Source organism: Eucyclogobius newberryi, unplaced genomic scaffold (genome assembly GCF_026437365.1).
Source record: "Eucyclogobius newberryi isolate DKJ021-1_F unplaced genomic scaffold, fEucNew1.0.hap1 SCAF_18, whole genome shotgun sequence".
In the NCBI taxonomy this organism is placed as follows: domain Eukaryota; kingdom Metazoa; phylum Chordata; class Actinopteri; order Gobiiformes; family Gobiidae; genus Eucyclogobius; species Eucyclogobius newberryi.
This window is the reverse complement of record NW_027315812.1, coordinates 7,330,725-7,350,134: the sequence shown is the minus strand read 5'-3', so window position 1 is coordinate 7,350,134 and position 19,410 is coordinate 7,330,725. Positions and strand designations below refer to the sequence as shown.

Below are 19,410 nucleotides of genomic sequence, written 5' to 3'. Positions count from 1 at the left end.
AGGTCCTTATTGAGCGGGTGGTCTTGCGTTCAGAAGGGGCGTGACCGTACCTGCCCCTGCTTGGCGTTCTCGCACACAAACGTCTCGTACGGACTGGCCAGCTCCGGGGGAAATTCGTTGATGTCCAGCACGTGGACGGTGACGGCCACTCTGCTGGTCAGCACTGGGCTGTCTGCAAGAGGAACACAGAGGAGAGAGAGGGCTTTAGGATGCTGACATCTGCTGGAGGGAAGGGGCATTACAGGCTGTAACACAGTTTCATAGTCATCTGTTTATTAACCTTTATTTAACCCAGCAAGAAACAAAGCTTAATCAAAGTCTACTTCATTAAAACAACACGTCAGCTCTTCTGGAGTGTTAGTCCAAGGTTAGTCTTGAGTTAGTCCTGGTTTAGACCTAGTTTAGTCCTGGTTTAGTCCTGGTTTATACCTGGTTTAGTGCTGGTTTTAGACCTGGTTTAGTCCTGGTTTAGACCTGGTTTAGTCCTGGTTTAGTCCTGGTTTATACCTGGTTTAGCGCTGGTTTAGTCATGGTTCAGTCCTGGTTTATACCTGGTTTAGTGCTGGTTTTAGACCTGGTTTAGTCCTGGTTTAGACCTGGTTTAGTCCTGGTTTAGTCCTGGTTTATACCTGGTTTAGCGCTGGTTTAGTCATGGTTCAGTCCTGGTTTAGTCCTGGTTTAGTCTTGGTTTAGGCCTGGTTTAGACCTGGTTTAGTCCTGGTTTAGTCCTGGTTTAGTCCTGGTTTAGTCTTGGTTTAGGCCTGGTTTAGACCTGGTTTAGTCCTGGTTTAGTCCTGGTTTAGTCCTGGTTTAGTCCTGGTTTAGTCATGGTTTAGTCCTGGTTTAGACCTGGTTTAGACCTGGTGTAGACTTGGTTTAGTCCCAGTTTGGACCAGTTCTTGCCCCAGTTTAGTCCTTGGTTACACCTCTTAGTAACACTTAATAATAACTACACTTGTAATACACGTAATAAAGCATGAACAAAGACATATGTATGTGGACAAATAGGAGTTTATAAAGAAATATTCAGGCTTAGTAACAACTTAATCAATATTCTAACATTCACTCTCTTATTTTTTTCAATAAGAAATGTGATTAAAAATATGCATAAAAAAGACACAAAGAGCGAAAAAATAAAAAACAAGAGGAGACATAGTTGTAAAACATTCCAATGTCTGGAAAATAAGTCAGTTGTTCATTATGCTTCATTAGGGCTAATTAAAGTTCAGATTCTATATCATAAGTACATGGAACACTCAAGGCCACTTTAACGGTCACATATTCAAATCTTTAGTGTTTAAATGTGTCTCGACCTTGACAACGCCTCGCGGGGTTCAAACTCATGTGCACACAACTAGAAAACACACTGATATTTATGCGTATTTGTATTGATTATGATGGTTATGTTTTGTTGTGTTGTTGTTCTAAAAATAAAATTATAAGAAGAAATCACAAAACAGTTCACGACATAAAAGAGAAGAGTGCAAATAACATTGTTTAGCATTATACATGCGTTGTAAAAAACAATCATATTAAAATGAAAAATATATATTTTTCAGCATTGAGCGAGTACACGTCTGCATTTTGAATACCATTTTGTTTAACTATAACTATAGCATAAAGAACATGCTAACAAGTTTAGCAAAGCATCAGTTTTACCCCAAATCACTAAATCCATTGAATTCTTCTTCCTCTGTGTCACTTCTAAACAACTCTAGAGCTGGGTTGAAATAATCGATTTTCCGATTTTTAATCGATTTGCATATTAATGACCGATTATCGATTCGTACGTCCAAAGATCGATTTTTTTTTTTTTTTATTAAAATTCTCTTCTACATTTCCCTCAGTGAACTTCAATCTACCTTCAAGAAAGATGATTCAGGACTCCTGGATTCTCTTTCTTGAAGGTAGATTGACCCTTAACCTTTTCATCAGTCTTCCATCAGTAACTACCAATACTTGTAAGATTTGCTGTTTAATATTGATATAATACTAGTTTGAATATGTTGCTTCTCTACACAGTCATGAAGTGAAGGAAACGGTTCAAATACATTTTTCATTTTTAATAACATTAACCCCCGGATCGAATCGAAATCGGATCGAATCGGATGGGATCTGAGAAATCGGAAAAAAACGATTTTGAAACGTAAAAATCCGAATCGAATCGATTCTTGAAATTTGAATCGAAACACAGCTCTAAACAACTCCACAAACTCCAGAGGTAGAGGAAGTGCAGATTCTTCTTCTGCGTCGCTTAGAGCCTAGAGCGCCCTCTTGTGGTTGTCAGTGTGAAAATAACTAATAATAAGTCGCTCTGGCGTATAAGTCGTCAAAACTATGAAAAAAGGTGCGACTTATAGTCCAGAAAATACGGTCTAAATGAAGCAGCTCTCTGAATACTGATGCATGTGTTACTCAGCCCACACTGTACAGCACATTTCTCTACAAACAAACAAACAAAGCTAAGAAAAACAGTAAAGACAAAAAAAATACAGCAAAAACAAACAAACAATAAAGCTAAGAAAACATTTAAGCAAAACAATAAATAAATAATAAGGTTAAAAAAACACACACCAAAACATTAAAGCAAAAAAATAAATAAAAAGAAGCAATAAAGCAAAGTAATATTCCTAAACCTTTATTCTTTTTTATTGGTGGGGCTCATGGGTTTTATTGGACGATTATAGCGTGAGACGGGGAGAGCGAGACGGTACAGACCTTCGGCAGCGGCTGGAATCAAAGCCATGATGCCGCGGCCATAGCAACCGCACTCAACACTGTGCGGATCATACCTCATGAAGGAAAACACTGCTCTTGTGGTCAGCGTGTGCCGTTTCTCCTTCTCTAATTAGCGATTAATCATAAGTATCAAACAGTAAAACATTAATTAAACTGTTTCAATCAAATTATGTTTTTTTGCTAATAATATTCAACTCACTGTGAAAGTCTGTGATTGGACCAGGCATTACCACATACATTCGAATGCAACTATTCTTTATTCTGCAGCTAAAAGTATTCTTCAAAGTACAAATATAGAAACAAAACAGAGTCATAAGAGTATTGGCCAAAACCGTCATTTCCCAGAGAACTAAACGCAGTAACAGTGAAAGAATGAGAAAAAAAAATGCTACTACACTTGAAAAATTAACAAAACGCACTCAAAACCTATTCAAAAAAGTCTAAAAATGCTGAAATCAAGATAAATATCACTTTTTACCGTCATTAACCCAATAACCGCATTTAAAATTAAGTAATACTGAAATAAGTAGTATTAAAATATCTTGTTTTACTCAAAATAAGAAAAAGACAAGCATTTTCTAACTTCCTTACCCAGCGGAATACTTTTAAAAATGCAGTTGTTGTTGTTCAGTTTGGTGTAGGAGCCACAACACGCCACTAGATGGAGCAGTGGTTCCACGGTTGTATCAGAGCGCTCCTCTTTACAACACAAGCTCTGTTTATTTCATCCAATAATTCACGCTCCGTAATCCTCTTTTAGCCTGTAATGTCACGTTTTTGAAGTCACTGTATATGACCTTTTAGTGTCATAAAAACAAAAAACCACCTCTGCACACATTCAAGCGCCAATCTATTAAAAGTATAAGACATTTCACACTAATTAAAGCCTTAGAAATTGCACAGAAACCGTTTCCGTTCGCGTTAATTGGCGCTTCCTTTGCACATCCGCCGCTGCTGCCTCATATCACATTTATATCACGTTTAAAAAGACTTTACCCTCTTTTTTGACTCTCAAATGAAGCTGTATTTATGTAGTTTAGCCTTGTGGCACGTGCGCCGCGGTCTCCGGAGCCTTTTGGTGTCTGCGACTGGCCCAAAACGACCTCAGATGTGGAGGAAAACAAGGAAAATGTCTGTGGATTTTATTGTTGAGAGTTACCTAGCAACCGTGCAGAGCGTCAAAGCTGGACAGATTTAGACGAGCGTCGTTATTTGACAAATACAAACACATAAAGTTGCCTGTATTTTGTTAAATTTGGGTCTAAACTGTCGGAAAAGTCTGCGTAAATGGATAAATGTTGTATTGATGACACGGAGGGATTTCTTTCATTCTTTTTTAATTACAATTCAGCGCCACCGCAATTAAAACGTCTTCGCACGACGTTTCTTTCTTTACAAACTGACAGTGGGCTGATGATAAATGTGTGTACGATGTCTTTATGTTGCGTTCACGTGCGCCTCGGGCCGTGGGGATTCTGAGACTTTATGTTTTATTTGCGATCTCCTCATCTCGGAAAGTGTCACAAATAGAAACTCTTTCACAAAGAGTTCCTGAGTTCTTTTTGTCCGACTTGTGTGAGCTTCATTTGCATTTTTCAAACTGTGAAAAACACAGCAATAACTAGAGGTTATTCTATAAGTGTTTCCTAGCAACCGTAGTGTAAATAAGGACCGAAATAAGTTGCACAATAGTTATTATTTGACAAATAACATCACTTGACAGAGAGCTTTATTTTGTTAAATGAATGTTTGAATTGTCATTGTGTTGCGTGGGTGGAAATCCGAGCATTAATGATGAAGAGTGAACTTTCTTCATAAACTGACAACTTTTTTTAATAAGTTATCTGTTCTCTGTTGTTTACTTCTGTACTTACTTTGTATTGCAACACTGGAATTTCTCCATTATGGGACAAATAAAGGCTTATCTTAACTTTTATTTTAGATTATTTAATTTATCATATTTATTGTATCTATTCTAGTTCTAGCTATTGTATTCATTTACTTTAATTCATTTCATTTCATTTATCATTTAAATTATTTTTTTAATTTATTTAATCTATTTAATCCATTTCATTTTATTCATTTCATTTATTTGTTTTATTTATTTTATAGGCATTTTCTCCATAAACTGACACTTGACTGAACTTGGTGCAGTGGCATAGTTGAACCGTTTAACCGACTGTCAGATTTGTTGACCTGGTTTACGGCTCAAATCCAGTCCAACGTTAGCCCAGTCCAACATTAGCCCAGTCCAACGTTAGCCCAGCCCAACATTAGCCCAGTCCAACGTTAGCCCAGTCCAACATTAGCCCAGTCCAACATTAGCCCAGTCCAACAATAGCTCAGCCCAACATTAGCCCAGTCCAACGTTAGCCCAGTCCAACATTAGCCCAGCCCAACAATAGCCCAGTCCAACATTAGCCCAGCCCAACATTAGCCCAGCCCAACAATAGCCCAGCCCAACGTTAGCCCAGTCCAACGTTAGCCCAGTCCAACATTAGCCCAGTCCAACATTAGCCCAGTCCAACAATAGCCCAGCCCAACGTTAGCCCAGTCCAACGTTAGCCCAGCCCAACGTTAGCCCAGTCCAACGTTAGCCCAGTCCAACGTTAGCCCAGTCCAACGTTAGCCCAGCCCAACATTAGCCCAGCCCAACATTAGCCCAGCCCAACATTAGCCCAGTCCAACATTAGCCCAGTCCAACATTAGCCCAGTCCAACAATAGCCCAGTCCAACATTAGCCCAGTCCAACATTAGCCCAGTCCAACATTAGCCCAGCCCAACATTAGCCCAGTCCAACATTAGCCCAGCCCAACAATAGCCCAGTCCAACATTAGCCCAGTCCAACATTAGCCCAGTCCAACATTAGCCCAGTCCAACAATAGCCCAGTCCAACATTAGCCCAGTCCAACAATAACCCAGTCCAACATTAGCCCAGTCCAACATTAGCCCAGTCCAACAATAGCTCAGCCCAACATTAGCCCAGTCCAACGTTAGCCCAGTCCAACATTAGCCCAGCCCAACAATAGCCCAGCCCAACATTAGCCCAGCCCAACATTAGCCCAGCCCAACAATAGCCCAGCCCAACGTTAGCCCAGTCCAACGTTAGCCCAGTCCAACATTAGCCCAGTCCAACATTAGCCCAGTCCAACAATAGCCCAGCCCAACGTTAGCCCAGTCCAACGTTAGCCCAGCCCAACGTTAGCCCAGTCCAACGTTAGCCCAGTCCAACGTTAGCCCAGTCCAACGTTAGCCCAGCCCAACATTAGCCCAGCCCAACATTAGCCCAGCCCAACATTAGCCCAGTCCAACATTAGCCCAGTCCAACATTAGCCCAGTCCAACAATAGCCCAGTCCAACATTAGCCCAGTCCAACATTAGCCCAGTCCAACATTAGCCCAGCCCAACATTAGCCCAGTCCAACATTAGCCCAGCCCAACAATAGCCCAGTCCAACATTAGCCCAGTCCAACATTAGCCCAGTCCAACATTAGCCCAGTCCAACATTAGCCCAGTCCAACATTAGCCCAGTCCAACAATAGCCCAGTCCAACATTAGCCCAGTCCAACAATAACCCAGTCCAACATTAGCCCAGTCCAACATTAGCCCAGTCCAACATTAGCCCAGCCCAACATTAGCCCAGTCCAAAATTAGCCCAGTCCAACATTAGCCCAGTCCAACAATAGCCCAGTCCAACATTAGCCCAGTCCAACATTAGCCCAGTCCAACATTAGCCCAGCCCAACATTAGCCCAGTCCAACAATAGCCCAGTCCAACATTAGCCCAGTCCAACATTAGCCCAGTCCAACATTAGCCCAGCCCAACATTAGCCCAGTCCAACATTAGCCCAGCCCAACAATAGCCCAGCCCAACATTAGCCCAGTCCAACATTAGCCCAGTCCAACATTAGCCCAGTTTAACATTAGCCCAGTCCAACATTAGCCCAGCCCAACATTAGCCCAGTCCAACATTAGCCCAGTCCAACATTAGCCCAGTCCAACATTAGCCCAGTCCAACATTAGCCCAGTCCAACATTAGCCCAGTCCAACATTAGCCCAGTTTAACATTAGCCCAGTCCAACATTAGCCCAGCCCAACATTAGCCCAGCCCAACATTAGCCCAGCCCAACATTAGCCCAGCCCAACATTAGCCCAGTCCAACATTAGCCCAGTCCAACATTAGCCCAGTCCAACATTAGCCCAGCCCAACATTAGCCCAGTCCAACATTAGCCCAGTCCAACATTAGCCCAGTCCAACATTAGCCCAGTCCAACATTAGCCCAGTTTAACATTAGCCCAGTCCAACATTAGCCCAGCCCAACATTAGCCCAGTCCAACATTAGCCCAGCCCAACATTAGCCCAGTCCAACATTGGCCCAGTCCAACATTAGCCCAGTCCAACATTAGCCCAGTCCAACATTAGCCCAGCCCAACATTAGCCCAGTCCAACATTAGCCCAGCCCAACAATAGCCCAGCCCAACATTAGCCCAGCCCAACATTAGCCCAGTCCAACATTGGCCCAGTCCAACATTAGCCCAGTCCAACATTAGCCCAGTCCAACATTAGCCCAGCCCAACATTAGCCCAGTCCAACATTAGCCCAGTCCAACATTAGCCCAGCCCAACATTAGCCCAGTCCAACATTAGCCCAGTCCAACATTAGCCCAGTCCAACATTGTCTTTCAAAAACAGTGATCCTCCGTCTGAAACAATCGCCACATCAAGTTCTAAAACGTCAGGTTGAGCTATTCATTAATAAACAAGTTGAGCTGACGAGATAGTTGGAAATAAATAGCAGCAAGGAGGAACAGGAGAGGGTCAGGGGTCAGAGGTCAGGGGTCAGCGCTCGTAGTTTGTTATTTAAACAAGAAAACGTCGAATTCGAGGAGGATTTTGGGATTTTCGCGGTGAGGTCGTCTGCGGCAACGCCATTATGAGGTCATCTAGACAGAAATAAGCGACGTTTCCATCATAATTAAGACATTTATTTGCAGACGTTTGTTTTGCAATTGTTTTTAGATCAAACTTTTGTCATTTAAAACTCTTGGGATCGATTTTAGAGCAATAACATTTGACATCGCTCACTCTGGATCATTTTTACTGGAGTTTCACCTGCGTTTTCGGTTTATACGTCGATCGATCTCGCGTTTGTTCGATTATGGGCGGGTTTGAGCCTCGAAACAGTACATCCTCACTGTTAAAGGGGTCGTCTCTCCACAGATCTGACCTGTAACTCGTGGCGTCACCTGCTTGTCTCAACGTAGACGGTTGAGGAAGAAAAAAACTATGAATAATTAAAATAAAACTTTGTGTTATAACTAAGAATACAGATATGTGAGGATTGAAGGTATAATTCTACAAATGATATGTTTTCTGCATAAATGTATTATATATATATATATATATACGGATGGGATACGAAAAGTATCGAAAGTATCTAAATCTAACACTAAAACTAATATTGAAACTAGAAATCCATTTGAACAGTTACCTGTTCAAATGGATTTCTAGTTTCAATATTACAAAAATTCAATACAAAAGATAATCACATAAACGGGACAAAATTGTACATTTTTGTAACAGTTTCAGAAGCATCTTGAGCTTTATCAGAACTATACGAGACCATGTGATAATATCAAGTAAATATACCGTATTTTCCGGACTATAAGTCGCACCTTTCTTCATAGTTTTGGCCGGGGTGCGACTTATACTTTATATTTATACTTATATACTTATACTCTGGAATGACTTATATGATATTATTTGTCATTTTCACACTTGCAGCCGCATTTCATACTCCAGTGCGACTTATATATGTTTTTTTCTTCTCTATTATGCATTTTTCTGGCTGGTGCGACTTATACTCAGGTGCGACTTATACTCAGGTGTGACTTATAGTCTAGAAAATACGGTAATGTGTTTTTTGTGTTGAAAATTGCTATTAATTGTGTGAAAAAGATTGTGGTATCGAAATCGTTGGAGCGTGGAGCCTTCCTCCTTTGGACCGTGATCAAGTGTAAACCGTTTGCATGGAGACAACAGTCATTTGCCGTATCTAAGTGTGTGACCTTTAGATCGTCGGCCCTCAAAATGCACAATAAAAGCGCAGTATTGTCAAAAGCACAAAGTAAAGGTCAAGTCCTTTGTCGTGACTGTATTTCCCTCGGGAGCTCGTCCATTCGAAGGCACTTCTTTGGTTCCGCGTTAGCCTCGTTCTCCTTCGGCGTACACTTCATCCGGCGCCGATAACGGAACGTCCGGGCAGCGCCGACCTTCCCCGCGACTCGAGCCCGAAAGGAAAAGGTCGGAGAGTTTATCTCTCCGTCTGCTTCGGGAATCCTTGTCGTCATTTCGCCACCTCTCCGCGGGAACGTCGGTTTGGAGAGACGGCCGCCATGGCGACGGTGCGCGAGAGGGCCAAAGGGTTTGATTTGAGGTCAGCCCGGAGAGAGAGAAATGCACTCCAGTCCAGTGCTGGGCAGAGATGGACTTGGAGGGGGTCAGGACCCCAAATCTGAGAGGGTTTTCTGCAGACAGCAATCCTCCAGGCAAAGGAGAACAAAGTAACTCTATTTATTTATTGTATTTATTTATTATTTTATTTATTTTTATTAATTAATTATTCTATTATTCTATTATTATTATTTATTTATTTTAAATTAAATGTATTTAATTTTGATTATCCTGACTATTCTATTTATTTTATTTTAGTGTATTTAATTTATAATAAAAAGTAACTCTTGATCTAAATATTGTAACTATTATGACAAGATCTGGCGCCACTAAAGGGTTTTAACATTGCTGAGTCAAACCTCTTGAGAAGCTCCAGTTCCATGATATTTAAAAATCTAAATAATCCAAAATAGTGAGGTTAAAATTGCAAACTGAACCGCACAGTTGTCTTAAAGGACACATATTAAGCTAAATTGCTATCCATAAATCAACTCCAGACTCGCTCCGTGCTTTTCTATCGTCCTTCTACGATCACTACGACTATGCGCTGTGACCAGGAAGGAAATCAAAAGCGTTTACGTTGCTTACGCTGTCGAGAGGTGGCGCCATCTAGTGGCTGCAAGGGGAAAATCACAGCGTCTGGAATATTAGAAATGACCAAAGGTTATCTGTTTGTGATAAATATGTTCTATTTTAGTTCTCAAACACAAGAGGCCGAACTAAAAGTACTCAAGAGCGTGTTTAAAGGCAAATAACAAATACATTTTAAAGGGTGTCAACATCTCATTTTCAGGGTTTCAGGGTGATGGGAAATTAGCTTTTGAACTCTGAGCTCTTAAAAACAGGAAGGAGGCTTGAAAATGGAGGATTAGAGTGAAACTAAACAAACCACTCTAGGGAAAAGAAGATAAAAAAGCTCATCTGCTGAAAGTATTCACATAAAGGTCACGTAAAGGTCACTGATTTGTAAAATAACTTCCCCTTTGCCGCTGTGAGTCCATGTTTAAACACTGTATGAACGGCAAAATCGAATACAATCTATTCATTGCTCAAAAGTAACTCGTAAAAACAGCCCCCTCTCCATAGATCTGAGCCGTAACTACACCTATAGCGGCGTCACCGGCTTGTCGTCACGGCGATGTGTCCGCAACCGACGCCATCTGCTCTCTTTAGCCGTCTGCGCTTCACAATCTGCATTTCACAAAGAGCCCCTCGCACACCGGGGCCCGATGACGTGACCTTGAACGAGACGTGACTCATATCAGTTTCCAAGACGACGCTAAGGTTTTTTTTTTCCCTTTCCTTTTTCTCCCCCTAATGAATATACAGTGCAGAGTGCTGTGTCATTTTGACGGAACACCTCCTGCTCACATTCTGATTCCATGACGACGGATTTGCTTATTTAGCCGGAAAATAGCCGCACTCCCTTCGCCGAGAAAGACATGTACTGTAATTAGCGACGTGTAATTAGCGACGTGGCGGTTCTTAAAGACGCAGGACTCACGTTTGTTTGTACGTGCAGAAAACGCTGGGACGGTTCAGAGGTTTGTGTGTGTTCTCGGTTTCTTTACGGTCACACCAAAAACTGGGCCGTTGTCTGACTTCCGGAGTGATCGGATTATCGATACGCGTCACGCAAACGGTTCCAGACGATGTTTTCGAGTTTCGATTCAATTTTTTGTGTGTGAAACGTGAACTAAAACGATACTATTGAGACATCCGTAACTGAAGTATATTACCGTATTTTCTGGACTATAAGTCGCACATATGAATAATATTATTTTCATAGTTTTGGCCGGGGTGAAACTTATACGTGATATTATTTGTGATTTTCACACTGGCAACCACAAGAGGGCGCTCTAGGCTCTAAGCGACGCAGAAGAAGAATCTGCACTTCCTCTTCCTCTGGAGTTTGTGGAGTTGTTTAGAAGTGACACAGAGGAAGAAGAATTCAATGGATTTAGTGATTTGGGGTAAAACTGATGCTTTGCTAAACTTGTTAGCATGTTCTTTGTGCTATAGTTATCTGAATAACTGTTCATATGTTACGTTAACATACCAGACACTTACCACAGTTCTGTCTGTGCCTCATGTAGCTGAAGGTGTTAGCGTTAGCATACGTCATGTAGCTGAAGGTGTTAGCGTTAGCATACGTCATGTAGCTGAAGGTGTTAGCGTTAGCATACGTCATGTAGCTGAAGGTGTTAGCGTTAGCATACGTCATGTAGCTGAAGGTGTTAGCGTTAGCATACGTACACCTATTCACCATGTTCTCTCATCTGTTATTATTTTAAACTGCATTTCAAGGTGAAATGTCTGTTCTTGGTCTTGGATTTTATCAAATACATTTCCCCCAAAAATGCAACTTATACTCCAGTGCGACTTATATTTCGAAAAATGCGGTATTAAACATAATTTAAAATAGCTTTCCGTGTGACTGGAGTTGGTAATGAAGTAGATGAAGTTCAGAGACACAGAAAAAACACCTGTTATCCTGCAATAATGTCATTAAAAGGCACAAATAACAGACTAATGTCATTAAAAGCCACAAATAAAAGACTTTGCTTCTTCGTTAGCGTTAGCCAATCCAAACCAGTTCCTTACACTCTTAAAGGCGGTATGGACGATTTTTCGGCGATTTGAGAACGCAGGTGGAAGTGCGCATGCGCACTCCCCCGTGCGGACCGATACAACACACACATGCGTTTGTTTATTAGCGCAACGGATCACATCGCATCTCTCGTCTCCCGTAGATTTCTGTCCACTTCTGCGTCAGCTCGAACTGTCTTTCTCCGTCTTCATTTTGCCCCGTACACTGAGGGAACTATATTATGATAGATCCATGTGCTTAGACACGCGGAAACATGAGGACGAACTGCACGTGGCTGCAGGTGAGCGATAGGTGCGTTTTATGATTGATACGTGGCAGGACAAATGATTTATCCACGCCACGAGGAAATATGATACAAAATTTGCTGAAAAAAAATCGTCCATTCCACCTTTAACTTGGACCTTTTCGCTGCTCGTTTGAAACTTTCTTTGTCACCACTGCTCGTTGTAAAGAAACTTAAGTGGAGCTCTTTTATTGTGGAGTGAGTAAGAGTTTGCTGTGGCCGGAGGAGCTGCCGTCTGAGGTTTATATAAAACAGAAAAAGAAGCAGAAGCAGTTAAAAGCACAAACAGACCAGAGGCAGAGCGGCTATAGGAGGCGCTGTCCCGAACACACCTCCTCCTCCTCCTCCTCCGCCGCGGACATCATGGTTTATCGGCGCCATAAAGCTCGCCGACAACACGGGAACCGCCATCGAGTAAAAGACGGCTCAATCTGTCGGGTTGTTTAGAGGGAAAAGGATTCTGGGCTCGGAGCGCAATAACGGACGATACTTTTACACCATTATCAGCACGTTTTAGCAATTAAATGAACGGTTCAGAAGCGAATATAAGTCATTAAAGATCAATCTATGCGAGCAAAAAGTCAGACTGAACATGAAGTTCTGTTTCATTCAGAGAGTTTGGTTTGACGTGCTTGTGGATGAAAGAGAATCACGTATTTCACTGTTGTTTTGTGAATTAATGTGCAAAATACATTGAAAAACAAACATAAAAACATGAATTGATAAATACATAAAAACATAAATGAATAAATACATACATACTTAAATAAATAAATATATACCTAAATAAAACATAAATAAAAAAAAATAAAAAAACATAAATAAATACATAAATAAAAAAAACACAATTCAAAATACATACATATTTAAATAAATAAATACAGATATACCTAAATACATAAATAAATACATAAAACATAAATTAATAAAAATACATGAATTAAAAAATACATAAATAAAAACATAAGTAAATAAAAACATAGATAAAAATACACACATCCTTAAATAAATAAATATATACCTACATATATACATAAATACATACATAATTAAATAAATATATACATAAAAACATAAATAAATACATACAAAAATGAATATAATCATACATAAGTACATACATAATTAAAGGTGAATAATTGTAAAATCATGATCTTTCACACTATAATCTGATATTTGGACATCCATAAGTCACAACACATTTCCATTTCCATTCGGACTGAGTTTCAATTTCAAATGATATTGTAGGTGATTGGCTCCACAAAGTCTGTAATATTAAAGAATACAGATGTTTTTCATGATGCTATTTTTTTGCTGCAGATGGAATGTTTGAACCTGGTTTCACGTGGACAGTCCCAGTTATCACCAGTATATTACAATTACAGACAAAAGACGACATGCTTTCTACAAAACAGAGGTGTGCGACATGAATACAAATGGATATCTTAACATAATATTTGCATAATCTCTATAACGTATAAGTCATGTGTCAGAATGAGCCTGTAAACGCCTTGGTTGAGGTTCAAAAACTGGGAAAAAACATAAATGGACCATCAAAGTGACCACCAGAGGGCGTCGATATCACTCCATCCCCTCGTTTGGATGATTAAACCGAACATTTCTGTCTCTTTTTGCCGTCATTTGAATAGAAAACACTCGATATCGCTCATTTCGCCGTGACATTAGACTTTTTCAACGCATCTCGCACTTTCGATCAACATTAACGACATCATCACACGACGGATCTTTGACTTACTGAGTTTGGTGGCCACGACGGAGACGTTGTGCTGCGCCACGTTCTCCCGGTCCAGAAGCTCGTTGGTGGAGATGGTGCCCTCGACCGGATCGATGTCGAAGTAGCTGTCCAGGTCGCTCTTCCAGTCGATCGAGTACCTGCGGGAAAATGTTGCTTTAATATCGGCCATTTTGAACGTCGAAATGAACTCGCCTAATTTCCCCCGCGATAAGATTTAGACCTAATATAACACGGGCGCGGGCTTCATTAGTCATCGTGAACGGTCATTTCGGGGGAATTTGCTGATGTCGCATATATATTTCCAATTTTGTAATGTGTGCTGACTGAAGGCTTTTTTTTAAAATAAATAAGTAAGTAAAGTAAATGCATTATAAATAAGTAAGTAAAGTAAATGCATTATTTTGGGGGGCGCGGTCGAGGGGGGGGCGTATCAATCTATCGAAAGCCGTCCGACCGACACAAAGTCAGGACTCTCAGAACGAAGGGTCACGAGGAGTAACGGGCAGATTTAGTGAAGTTGTGTCTGATTTAGCGTTAAACGTGTCAACAATGTCAAGATGAGGGTAAAAAACTGAACGTTATGACTATTTATTGGTTTTGAATTGAAAGGGCGAGGGTTTATACCGTATTTTCTGGACTATAAGTTGCACCTTTTTTCATAGTTTTGGCCGGGGTGCGACTTATACTTATATTTATAATTATATACTTATACTCCGGAGCGACTTATATGTGATATTATTTGCTATTTTCACACTTGCAACCACATTTCATACTCCAGTGCGACTTATATATGTTTTTTTCTTCTCTAGTATACATTTTTGGGCTGGTGCGACTTGTACTCCAGTGCGACTTATAGTCCGGAAAATACGGTATGTCTTAAATTTGGCCAAAATAATTAACAAATTAACAAATACAAATGTTATCCCAAAATAGCAGTGCTTATATACATTTTTTTCTTCTCTATTATGCATTTTTTGGCTGGTGGAACTAATACTCCGGTGCAACTTATAGTCCGGAAAATACGATAACTAGGTTTAACATCAACGACAGCCAAACATCTTTAAGTCAAGATTCCGAAGGGATTTTGTGACTATTTCTAATTAAAAAAAAGTGTAGTGTAAAGGAAACAGTAAACCACATGTGAAAATACATGTGAGCTAAATGACTGCTAATTACCTCTGCTAACAACACAATGCCCTATACTTCAAACCTTCACATTACCCTAGTCATTATTCATTTCATACATTTAATATTTTCTTTCCCTGGGACTCATGAATACTCGACACCAATAACTCTTCATCGCACTGTTCACTTTCTGCACTATATACGACCATCTGTCAGTTTTGTGTACATACTGAGACCAACGTTATTTTTATTGTATTAGTAAACTCTCGATGCATGCTTTATTTGACAATGGTAATAAACCTTTTTCTGATTCTGAATCCCATAGTATCTTCAGACCACTGTGCACTGTCTGCTTTAAATAATACAAGTATTTATCCGTTGTCAGTCCAAATGTAAGTGCCGTAAGCAGCGAGCGCTCTGATTGGCTGGAGCTTCACTTCAAACATAAAACAAATACAGCTGGAGTATGGACACTGGCAACTATATCTGCATAAACTTTGACTTTTAATGTATTCTGTTGGATTATGATGATGTCCACTTCAATAAAAACAACAATGAGCTTTAGCAAACCTTATATTTTAAAAGCTAATAGTGCCAAGTGGACCTTTTTTCTAAGACAATGACATTTTTAAACCCAAATATCAAAGAAATGTCATCAATAACACACTTTGTTTGCATAATATTCTCTATCTAGAAGCCCTCAGTCACCACTTTTACAACCTTTATTTGATTGATTATGTATTAAAAAGCCTAAATGTACAATAAAAACAATCGTTTGACTAGCTGGCTAATCGAAAACATAATGGCCGACTAGCACGCCGCTAAAACGGTAAATCAGTCGGGCGCCGCCACCACTACTCGCTCCGTCTTTCCAGCCCTTTGAGGTGACGTGGCTTGTACTCTACATCAGACACATTCAAATGAGGATCGCGTCGCTCGCTCTCGAGAACAGAGCGAGGGCCACGTTCACGGGCACCACACGCTGTTAGCCGTTAGCTCGAACACAACAACGCGGCCCTACAAAGGCGGACGCGAGCGTAGCAACACGCAGCGACCACGCCCCCTTCATCGAGCCATGCCATTTGCTCTATGAAGGACACGTTTAGACTTCCACGCCGCGTTCCCAGAGTCTCGTCTTTCCGCGGACGAGGTCGAGGTTTCGGGGTCCGCGGCCCGGCTAACGCGAGCGCTCGCTGGACGCTCATTTCTCCCGGGCTCCGACCTTTTGAGTTCAACCCTCTCCACGCTTCCCTCATTGCGAGTTATTTGATCTTAAAAGGCTAGCGCTCATTAATATTTATAGTACTTGTTTTTTTGTGCGCGTGTGTGTGTTTTTTTACGCCAAGCTGCTCCTATATCCACTTGACCCATTCATTAGACGGAGTAGGCCTCACATGCTTAGACCTTTAAGACTTTTACACTAATTAGATCGGAGAACTAAAGCACTTGACCGGAAACGGCTTGAATTTGCTTGTTTTCGGTTTTTGATTTGTCGGCGTGTGTGAGAGTGCGTAGCCTTGAAGCGAACATGGCCGTGTCAGAATGCGTTACAGTCGTCTTTGATACATTACTTTCAAGGGTTCAAGAGATCAATGCGCCGCAGTTTCCCCTCAGGGCGCGGTGCTACTGATGCATGTTTAAAGTCAGAGGGGCCGGAGCCGGGGGGAAGTTTCACAACTAAACAGAGACACCCGCTTGAATTTGGATCTCTGCGTTTAGAAAAATTATCTTTGAATCTTTTTGTTGTTGTTTTTGGAATGCGAAACCAATTAGTCAGTAATGTCAAACCAGACTTTATTGTAAAACGCTAGAAAAGCAGATGTTTAAACAAAATATAGGGGGAATTCGTGGCAGAGTGGCCAGCAGTAGCATGACAATTTTATTTAAATTATTCATTAATATATTTATCTTATTTTATTTCATATTTTTTAAATGTATTTATTTTTTACATTGTTCATATTTTTCTTTTCTTTTCTTTAATGTATTTATTTTTATTTAATTTATTTAAAGTATTAATTAAAAAAAATACATTAAAAAGAAAAAAGAGTTAAGTTTATTTATTCATTTAATTTAGGCAGCCAAATAAAAATGGCAATTAAATGTAAACCACACAAGGTATGAGTCCTGTTTAGTCCAGTTTATGGGACATGATACATTTCATCACACAAAGCCAATATAACTAACTAATTAGATTTAGAGAGTTAAAAGTGTAAAAATAACAACAATGCTGATTCATCCCAGAAAGGTTGATTTGATTTTTACTTTGAAATGTACTTCGATAGTTCCACCTTTTATGTTTTACAAGCACAGTTCACTTTATCAGATGGTGGACTAAAGGAAATAAATGAAGAAAAATTAAGTTATTATTTTTTTCAAGACCATGACAGTTCTGTCAGACTAATTGAATAAATCACCAATTAAAAGAACGTGACAAAACAAATGTATTACTGCAATAAAATGACACACAATGAGAAAAATAAATACATAAATGAAGACAAGCAGGATTATTATGTCTGGATGTGATCAATCATAGCCTTTACTGTATGAATAAGTATAATAAGAATATAAACGTGAAGGGAAAAACCCAAGCGAGCACACAAATAGAGAATTAGCACGAGATATTCATGGCTTTCAGTCCTTTTTTTAACAAATCAAATCAGAATATGATATTTTTTTGCACGGAGAAAGGTCATGGAGGAATCGTTCGCCCGGAACTCATGAATACAGCGCTTTAAATATGTATGACCGCATTGTCCCCGTCAAACCAGTAAACAAAATACAGAGTTACAAAGGATTTAAACACTTATTTATTTAGATACTGAGAACTCGGGGCCCCTGAGTAACGTCTCTTTGTTCCCAGTGTCTAGTCGGGCCTGAATTACAGCAGGCGGCTAACAAAAAGGGCTAAAACGAGTGATAAAAGCTAGAAATGTGCTCAAATCAGACCAAAAAATTATCAAATTAAGAACATTTATCAACTCGGAAGTTGTTATTACATTTGCAGTTCATAAATCAACATTTGAGTGTGATTTTTTTTTCACTTTTCTTGACGGGACATCCAAGTTTGGAGATGTGTCCAAAACCATTGATTTGTCCCAGTTTTATTCAAGACATGTCCCAGTTTTGACCGCTTTGCGCCCTGCCAACAGTAAAGAGGGGGATATATTGTCGTTTCTTTAGCCAAACTAGAGAAAATCTGGCTTTGGACCAACCAAAACACACAAAAAAGCACTAATTTCCACAGATAAACGTCTCTCAGATTATATACTGAGCAGTGAAAGAAGTGTGTATGATCCAAGTGCATAAAAATGTACTTAATTACCTTGTTTTTTTTACTCTTTTATTATTACTTCCCATTCCAAACCGGGTGTGTCCCAATTTTTACATAAAAAAATCTGGTCACCTTACATTAGCCCCACGTGGACACAAGAAACGTTAGCGTGACACAGCTAACGCTAGCGACAGCACGTTTGTAACGATTGCGGCTCAAAACGCTGTTGCGGTTTAAATCTACGAGACCGGACGTGGAAAACTGGAGCTCTGAGGACGACAGGACGACAGGAGAGCGCAACGTTTTTTATTTTCGTTCGCGATTTAAAACCCATCACCGCTCTTCAGGCCGTCCTAGCTTAACCCGCTTCGCCGGTTTCTCCGTCTTGTGGGATTCCTTTGTAATAAACGCACTTTAATGTCCGTGAAAGCATCTCATATCAAGCAGTCAATACAAATACCGAGACTTTAAAGGGGATCGGCACGAAGCGAGCGTGGGAATAATGCATGGCGGTCATTTATATATAATGGGAAAAACATCAAACGCCTTTCACTTGTAATTGGCCCAACAGCGTCTATGAGAATGGGCCTCATCGACAGCTCGTGTAGGGGCCGCAACGCATCCGAGGAGAAGCAGATCTGAAAATTAATTACAGCGTTATCTGCTGCTTTGAACTGTTCTAATTCAGCGGGGCCACACAATACCCAAGGTAATTATGAGGGAAATAACGGGCGTTTCACACTTTATTTTGATTGGCTTGAACATGGGGAGATCGCCTTTCTAAGCAGACTGATATTTCATGCAGGATTTTCACTTTTATCATCTACTTGCTCAATATTTTGTTCCATCGGGCTTTTCGTGTACGGTTTCCAAACTGTTTAAAGGAAGTACAAGTGATTTCTACTGTCTAAAAGATTAAAAAAACACAGTTTGTTCATTTTAAATCGTTTGCGGCGTTCGTTTATTCGTCGCAATACGTCCGTAAGCACTTTTTGCAGTTTTTGACATCGAGATCGGCCTAACCACAACGACAACCGGCAGGCTAAAAGCACACGTCCGGGTTCTTGGACGATAAAATGCGTTATAATGAGTTGCAAACGGCACACAGCTGTCTCATTTTGCTTTTTACAATATGTTTGCACTACAGTAAAACAAACTTTGCTAAACGACTTAA

At 40.3% G+C, this 19,410-nt stretch overlaps 1 protein-coding gene across 1 annotated transcript in view; it reads right to left on the bottom strand.

Moving 5' to 3' along the window:
- Positions 1–19,410, bottom strand: part of LOC140364321 (cadherin-12-like) — a 297,054-nt gene that overhangs the window by 29,029 nt on the left and 248,615 nt on the right. Inside the window, exons 7-8 of the mRNA XM_072450418.1 lie at positions 13,841–13,977; positions 51–172 (exon numbers count right to left, since the gene is read on the bottom strand). Of these exons, the coding sequence (XP_072306519.1) occupies positions 51–172; positions 13,841–13,977 (259 nt within the window). The remainder of the gene's footprint in view (positions 1–50; positions 173–13,840; positions 13,978–19,410) is intronic.